This window comes from Zea mays, chromosome 6 (assembly GCF_902167145.1).
Source record: "Zea mays cultivar B73 chromosome 6, Zm-B73-REFERENCE-NAM-5.0, whole genome shotgun sequence".
In the NCBI taxonomy this organism is placed as follows: domain Eukaryota; kingdom Viridiplantae; phylum Streptophyta; class Magnoliopsida; order Poales; family Poaceae; genus Zea; species Zea mays.
This window is the reverse complement of record NC_050101.1, coordinates 67,850,554-67,858,345: the sequence shown is the minus strand read 5'-3', so window position 1 is coordinate 67,858,345 and position 7,792 is coordinate 67,850,554. Positions and strand designations below refer to the sequence as shown.

The 7,792-nt window shown below is 45.5% G+C and overlaps 1 protein-coding gene and 1 non-coding gene across 3 annotated transcripts; both read left to right on the top strand.

Moving 5' to 3' along the window:
- Positions 1 to 357: 357 nt before the first annotated feature.
- On the top strand, positions 358 to 429 carry TRNAD-GUC (transfer RNA aspartic acid (anticodon GUC)). The gene has a single exon. It is a non-coding gene; the product is annotated as a tRNA-Asp (tRNA).
- Positions 430 to 616: 187 nt separating this feature from the next.
- LOC103629384 (ruBisCO large subunit-binding protein subunit beta, chloroplastic) lies at positions 617 to 6,224 on the top strand. 2 transcript variants are annotated; one of them, XM_020539251.2, is made up of 14 exons: positions 617 to 886; positions 1,360 to 1,514; positions 1,606 to 1,731; positions 3,204 to 3,341; positions 3,423 to 3,761; positions 3,861 to 4,095; positions 4,173 to 4,342; positions 4,433 to 4,510; positions 4,627 to 4,698; positions 4,848 to 4,952; positions 5,047 to 5,139; positions 5,225 to 5,317; positions 5,717 to 5,840; positions 5,924 to 6,224. In XM_020539251.2, the coding sequence occupies exons 2-14, from the start codon at positions 1,362 to 1,364 to the stop codon at positions 5,935 to 5,937; spliced, it is 1,740 nt and encodes a 579-aa protein (XP_020394840.1). In that variant the 5' UTR covers positions 617 to 886; positions 1,360 to 1,361; the 3' UTR covers positions 5,938 to 6,224. The 2 variants fall into 2 exon arrangements, with proteins under 2 accessions (XP_020394840.1, XP_020394839.2); XM_020539250.3 differs by having other exon boundaries at positions 726 to 881.
- Positions 6,225 to 7,792: the final 1,568 nt, after the last annotated feature.

Genomic DNA, 7,792 nt, shown 5'->3' with positions numbered 1-7,792 from the left:
GGTGGTCCATGCCCGTGATGATGAGCCGGTACTGGGTCCCTTCGCTGGCGTGCGGACCTGCACCTGCTGCTGCGGTAATACTGGATAAGGCGCCATGGATGGTCGTAGTCTCGTAGAGCGTGCACAGTGTGAGCCCCGTCGTGGACTCATGGTGGTCTCGGCTTGGAATCCTGGATAAGGAACGACGAACGAGACGCCGGTGTGTGGGATCGGACGAGGGTTGGCTGCTCGCCTGCACCCTTCAGCGCGAAAGAGAAAGATAGCTTCGGTTGGCTACAAGTGTGTCTCGTCGTCTCATTCAGATTAGAGATTGGGAATATGGTAATTTATCCAACCTCAGAGGATAGTAGCATCGAAGTCGTTGTAGTATAGTGGTGAGTATTCCCGCCTGTCACGCGGGTGACCCGGGTTCGATCCCCGGCAACGGCGTTTTTTAGTTTTTAGTTTTATTTTTAATTAATTTTGTTATTTTCCAAACTTTACAGCTTAGCCCAAGCTTTATTGAGCAGGCCCTACCTCGGCCCATTTATAACAAATTACGAGGCATGCTCTTCCCGATCGTAGCTAGGCCTCTGACAGAAAATAAATAAGGGAAAAAAAGCACACCCCTTTGGTTGGTGCTCTTTTGATTCGCTTCGAGACAATGGTCGAGGCTGCCCGCTAGCGCTCGCGATTGACTTGGACTCTGCAGCAAATACGCACAAGGTAAAGGACGAATGTGCAGCACCCCCTGCTAAACCCTGGCGCGTGTATGTATACACATTACACCTCATCCCTTCCCCTCCCCCCGCCACGACCCCTCAGCCCTCACACAAGAGACGCAGCTGCGAGTCCGCCAGCCTTATCCTCCTCCCCGTCTCCGGCTCCAACCCGCAAGCGCGGTAAGGTGAGTCCCCATCCCGCTCCTTCCCTACCACCCTAATTCGCGCTCTGAGGATTAGGTGGAACTGGAACTGGATGCCCGCGCCGCGCAGCTCCAGTCCGGTGGGTCATGGGTTTCGGCGCGAGGTTGGCTCGGGTTCGTTCTCGTAGAAAGACACAGATTGGTGGCGAGTGGATCTGGTACGGGATGGGATGGGGAGTTATTGTCTAGCGCTAGCTTCACCCAAAATGCTGCGGACAGTTGGAGCTCGTGAATCTCGCGGGGTCTGTACTCGTGTGGCTGGCGTGCCACTGTAGTTAGAACATGATGTTTAGACTTAGAGATGCAGCGAAGGCGAAGGATGTTGTGTCCCATTACTGGGTCAAAATGTGCTCCTGTTAGTTAGTTCCTGCTCGATGGGTGGTCAGATTACGGGTTACATAATTACATGCTTGCTTCGATTGCTTTCTCGTGCTAATGTGGCTCCTGCTGCACAGGTATGGCTTCGACATTCGGTGCCACTTCTACTGTCGGCCTTATGGCTGCTCCAACAGGGAAGAATGTGCGCCTTCAGAGGAGGGTGAACTTCAGAGTAAGAGCAGCTAAGGAGCTGTACTTCAACAAGGATGGCTCAGCTATCAAGAAGCTCCAGGTGAGCTCCACAGTTTTTATTTATTATGATATACCGATTTGCTGTTGACCCTTAACCAGGCGCTAATTGTTTTTTCTCCCCTACATTTCAGACTGGAGTCAATAAGCTTGCAGACCTAGTCGGAGTTACACTCGGACCAAAGGGAAGGAATGTTGTTTTGGAGAGCAAGTATGGTTCTCCTAAAATTGTTAACGATGGTGTTACAGTTGCCAGAGAGGTACAGTGCAATGTTACCATGGTTGTACTTAGAATTTGATTGCTAGCTCGTAAATTACATAACGTTGTATATATTTTTTTCTCCAATTCTTGTCATACATGTTTTACAGGTCATATTCTTATAACCCATGTAATGCATATACTTTAGAAGGTCAGGGCCGGCCCTGAGGGTGTGCAGGGTATGCGACCGCTCAGGGCCCCCAAGGTCCGTAGGGCCCCCGCTTATCCATCTTGTATCTAAATACATATACATCACAGATAAATCTGTATTCTCATTCTTTTGTGGCGTCTCTTTGATTTTCTGGCAATCATCTCTTCGAGGTCGTGCAACAATCTGCTTGATGACAAATACTAAAATTGATGTGGGAAGGACGGAAGGTGTTGTACACCTGTGTCTGTCACGTTGCTTAATTCTAGCCTACCGGAGGGCCGACCCTAATAACATACATTGCTTAATCCTAGTTTAGTTTGCTGAATTTTGTTTTCAGAAAATTTGCTCTAATGTATTTAGATTTGGTTTACTGTGCATTTTAAGGTTTACGCAAGTTTGATAAATTAAAAGTAAAAGGCAACGTATCTGGTGCAAACCAACCCCTCTGTGCAACCGTGCAAACTTTTAATCTGAACCACATGATGTTGATCCAAAGGCACGTGCGGGGGTGGGAGGGGGGATTTCAAAAGGTGTGATTAGCAGCGGGTGGTTAAGTGTAAAATTATCCACGTCCCTGTGTCCCTTGGATAAACATCACGTGGCCCAGATTAGAAGTTTGCACGGTTGCACGGAGTGGTTGGTTTGCACCAGATACATTCCCAAAGTTAAAATACTCTCTCAAAAGTCAAAACAAATGTAGAGTTATATTACATAATTTGTATAATTTTATGACTCATAAAATAATGTAACATTGTATCCAGTCATATCATTTTAAATAAAATTGTGTAAATCATAAACTTCTTTTATTTTTTAGATATTATTTAAAAGTTGAAAAAATAGCAGACTCAAACTTTCGTATAGGGTCTCCATGTAAATTTTCGCTTGGGGCCCCCGAAATGTCAGGACCGGCCCTGTAGAAGGTCAACAGAAGTATATACCTGTTGATGTTGTATATACAATATTGGCGATGCACCATTTAATTTTACCATAATGTCATAATGATTGTTGCAAAATACTACCTCCGTCCACAAATATATGACGACGTTGACTTTTTTCCTAACCTTTGACCACTCGTCCTGTTCAAAAAAAAATGTGAGTTATCATTTATCTTATTGTGATTTATTTTATCACTTAAGGTTGTTTGAGCGTGATTTGAAATTTTATATTTTAGAATAAATATTTTGAATAAGATGAGTTGTCAAAGTTTTGAAAAAGTCAACGATGTCATATATTTGTGAACTGAGGGGGTACTGTTTTTTCATTCAAGTACTAGCATAGTTTTAAAGTCTATGTTGAACTTCATAATATTTGTGATTCTGTAGGTTGAGCTGGAGGACCCTGTGGAGAACATTGGTGCTAAATTGGTCAGGCAAGCAGCAGCTAAGACCAATGATCTAGCTGGAGATGGGACAACCACCTCTGTGGTCCTTGCTCAGGGGCTGATCGCTGAGGGTGTTAAGGTGTGCCACTAGACAAAATTTGTTGCTACCGGTATATATGAATGAGTTTTTGTATCTGAAGCTAAATACTCTCTTGTCCAGGTTGTGGCAGCTGGTGCTAATCCTGTTCAGATTACTCGTGGTATCGAGAAAACAGCGAAAGCACTAGTTGAAGAACTACGGAAGTTGTCTAAGGAGGTCGAAGATAGTGAGCTTGCAGATGTTGCTGCTGTTAGTGCGGGCAACAACTACGAAATTGGTAATATGATAGCAGAGGCCATGAGCAAGGTCGGTCGGAAGGGTGTGGTTACCCTCGAAGAAGGGAGGAGTTCTGAAAACTTTCTCTATGTTGTGGAGGGGATGCAATTTGATCGTGGTTATATCTCTCCGTACTTTGTAACAGACAGTGAGAAAATGTCTGCCGAGTATGAGAACTGCAAGGTACCATGGGAATTCTGAGCTATCAGTTTGTTCTGTTGTTTATTGCTTTCTCTATTTCAAACTTACTAAATTCTGCTGTACTTGATCTTCATTGTTCAGCTACTTTTGGTTGACAAAAAGATCACCAACGCAAGGGATCTTATCAATGTTTTGGAAGAAGCCATCAGAGGTGGATACCCAATCCTGATAATTGCTGAGGATATTGAGCAGGAGGCTCTTGCTACCCTTGTTGTCAACAAGCTCAGAGGATCATTGAAGATTGCTGCCATCAAAGCCCCTGGTTTTGGAGAGCGCAAGACTCAGTACTTGGATGATATTGCCATCCTTACTGGAGGTCAGTTAAACTTCCGTTCTAGAGCATCCTTATGATCATGTATGCTCCTTGTTTATAAGCATTCTTTGTTTCTGCAGCAACTGTAATCAGAGATGAAGTTGGGCTGTCACTTGACAAGGCTGACAAATCAGTCCTTGGAACAGCAGCAAAGGTTGTCCTTACTAAAGAGTCGACAACAATTGTTGGTGATGGCAGCACCCAGGACGAAGTTACTAAGAGGGTTGCACAGATTAAAAATCTCATTGAGGTCTCTGACCTTTTCCTGTTCTCTTTGTTCACTCGATTTTACTGCTCAGGTGAAAATCTGAAAGTCTGCTTTTATCAACCTAATTTTTAGGCAGCAGAACAAGAATATGAAAAGGAAAAGCTCAATGAGAGGATAGCAAAGCTTGCTGGTGGTGTTGCTGTCATTCAGGTATTGTGAAGTACACAGATCACAATTTTTGTGTTATTTGTTCGACGTTCTTTCCATTGATTGAATGTTGTAAGGATGGTGGATAACTGTAAGTCATATCTGGTGTTGCCTGACAGGTGGGAGCACAAACAGAAACTGAACTAAAAGAGAAGAAGTTAAGAGTTGAGGATGCCCTAAATGCAACCAAGGTAAGTTGTCGGAGTAATTAACCATTTTGTGCTGCCAGATTTATATTTGCTTCATGAGGAATACTTCCTTTGATCAGAACATATAGGTTTGTTCTAGTTCAACTTTATTTTGGTTATATATCGCTAAAATTGCTCCTTTTTCTTTATAGGCTGCTGTTGAGGAAGGTATTGTTGTTGGTGGAGGATGCACCCTTTTGCGGCTTGCAGCTAAAGTCGATGCCATCAAGGATACACTGGAGAACGATGAGCAGAAGGTAAGAACAAAATCTGTGATTGATTAAAAAGAGTAGACTACAGAGCAGCCTTGTTATAGGTTCGAGTATAACTGACACGCTGAAGTACCATTAGGTTGGAGCTGAAATAGTAAGGAGGGCCCTGAGCTACCCACTTAAATTGATTGCTAAAAATGCCGGTGTCAATGGCAGCGTCGTCACTGAGAAGGTACAGTTATTCTACCAAAAATCTCACACGTGTACCACAGTTCATGGCATGGATCTGAATCTTGTGCAAACATTTGCTGCACCAGGTCCTTTCTAACGATAACTTCAAGTATGGTTACAATGCTGCTACTGGACAGTACGAGGACTTGATGGCTGCTGGTATCATTGATCCTACTAAGGTTTGTGGCCCTAAGGCTTTTCCTATCCTTCTGCTTGAATACTATAGTTAGTTGGCTTGGAACTTCGGTCATCAATGCTAGTTCCCTACCATTGAGCTTCATCTTGTTTCCTTTGCCATAACCAATCTGTCGGGTTCATTATCTTTAATAGCACAATTCTTCAATGTAAACCTAACCTCACATGGACCGAAAAAAGAAATTTGGGAGCAGCCAAAGGTAAAGCAGCAGCTGTAGCCCGTAAAACTGAAAACAGCAGTCCTTGTTGTCGCTATGATTGTTACCTCTCCTTTCCCAGCGGGTCTTTGGTAAATTCTCTTTGAGAGGAAGCAAGACCTGGTTGGTGTTTGATGTTTCATTTCCTGGAACAAAACCTGAAAACTGCGACGGACTTGTCTGCAGGTGGTGAGATGCTGTTTGGAGCATGCCGCGTCGGTGGCCAAGACCTTCCTGACATCTGATGTTGTGGTCGTCGATATTAAGGAGCCAGAGTCTGCGCCCCTTGCTAACCCGATGGACAACTCTGGTAACTGGCACTGCTATTGACGCGCTAGGTCTTTCCGCATCCGTTTGTTTGTTCTAACCGTTTGCTGTGTCTGCCTTGCCCAGGCTATGGATACTAATGGAGATGAGATGGCCAAGCCGCATGGGAAGAAGGGTGATCACAATTTTTTTTTTGGTAGGCGAGAAGAGTCGGGTCGAGGTAGTTTTTCATCATCAGATAAAAAAAGCGAGTTTGTTGTACGACCATTAGGCGAAAAATAAGTGGGAGGGGCTGTGTAGCCCAAATTTGTGATGTAAACTGGAGACAGACAGCAGCTAAAAACAAGCAGAAATTGCTGAGTGATTTTGTAACTGATTTGCAGCTATGCTGAATGCAGTTTGCACGCGACTAAACAGGAATCTAAAATGTCTCTGTCAACCGTATGGGTTCGTGCTGCATCGAAACTGCTAAGAAACTGCTAAGGGCATGTTCGTTTTGATCTCAATCCATATGGATTGGGTAGGATTGGATATGTTTCAATCCTAAACAAGTCATAATTTTTCATAATTTCTTTCAATCTCATTCAATCCATATGACCTAGGAATAAACGAACAAGTTGGTCGCTGGAGCTGTCTAGGGGAGCGTTAGTGTCAGGTCTGGAAGATCTGGATGAACCGAAGATTGTTTCATGTGTGTATGGGCGCTGGTGTGACACAATGTGTTTTGAAATTGTTGAGCTAATTGTTGGGCTGTATTCTAGGAGTTTGTGGGCCGATTGTTGGGCCAGGTAGAGCAGGCGGACGACACTGTTATAAGCCGAGCCACGTTATTGTTTGGGGATATGAAGAATACAGAACAGAAATTACCGACCTACCTCTCGTCTTCCTCCGATTCTTCTCTCTGTCCGCTCTTCTCTCGTGATTGTTCCTGTCATCGACTCACGTCGCAACGCCGTCGGACATCACAAGTGGTATTAGAGGTGGTTCCTCTCGGGCGGTTCTAGTGGTCGTCACCGCGGTGACAACGATTTCCAGAGAGCTTCGAAACGGCTCCCAACAAGCCTTCTGCTCAAGCGCTCCATCTAGTCGCTGCAATGGAAGACGTTGAAAAAAGGCTTACCGAGAAGTTTCAACAGGCTATGGAGGCGTCAGTGTCATCCATGCACGAACTCCTGAAGAAGATGGACGGTATTAGCGCAGTGGCCAGCAAGGTTGAAGAAATTGAAACCCGACAAGCTGATCATGGCAAGGTGGTCCAATATCTACAGGCCAAGATGGATCTCTTGCCATCTGTTTGGTTGGGCACGTCCGTGTGTGCATGGCCCATCAGATGCAAAAATAAAATGAGTCTACGTGTTTGATTGACTGAATTTAGCTTTAAACCAGGCCACGCTCGTGCAAATATCGGCCTCATCTAGGCCCGCGGGATACGATGGAAAACTGCGTTCCTAGAGAGCCAGGATGTGTTTGGCCATCTGCTCGCCTGCTCTTGCTCTCCATTCGCGCACACGCTAGGGTTCCCATCTCCTCTCGCCCTCCCCCGTCTCCTCTCCCCCTCGAGCTCCTCTCGCCCTCGAGCTCTCCCTCCCCCGGCTCCTCTCGCCCCCGAGCTCTCCCTCCCCCGTCTCCTCTCGTCCTCGAGCTCTCGCACCCTCGACTCCCCTCGTTGTTGAGGATTTGGTTCTTTCGGGTTTCGCCAAAAGGTATGAGCTCTCTCTGTCCCATCTCCTCTCGCCCTCGAGCTCTCCCTCCCCCGTCTCCTATCGCCCTCGAGCTCTCACACCCTCCACTCCCCTCACTTTTGAGGATCTGGTTCATTCAATTTCGTCAAAAGGTATGAGCTCTCAGATCTGAGAATCTTGGGCTAGAGATACTCCCCTTGTCCTCATTTTGAGAAATCAGGACCAAGTGGTCTCTGTTGCTTTGCCGCTGCCTTGCCGGGAACCCTAACATATCACACTTGGTAGTGTGTTTTCTCAGATCTGAGAATGTTGA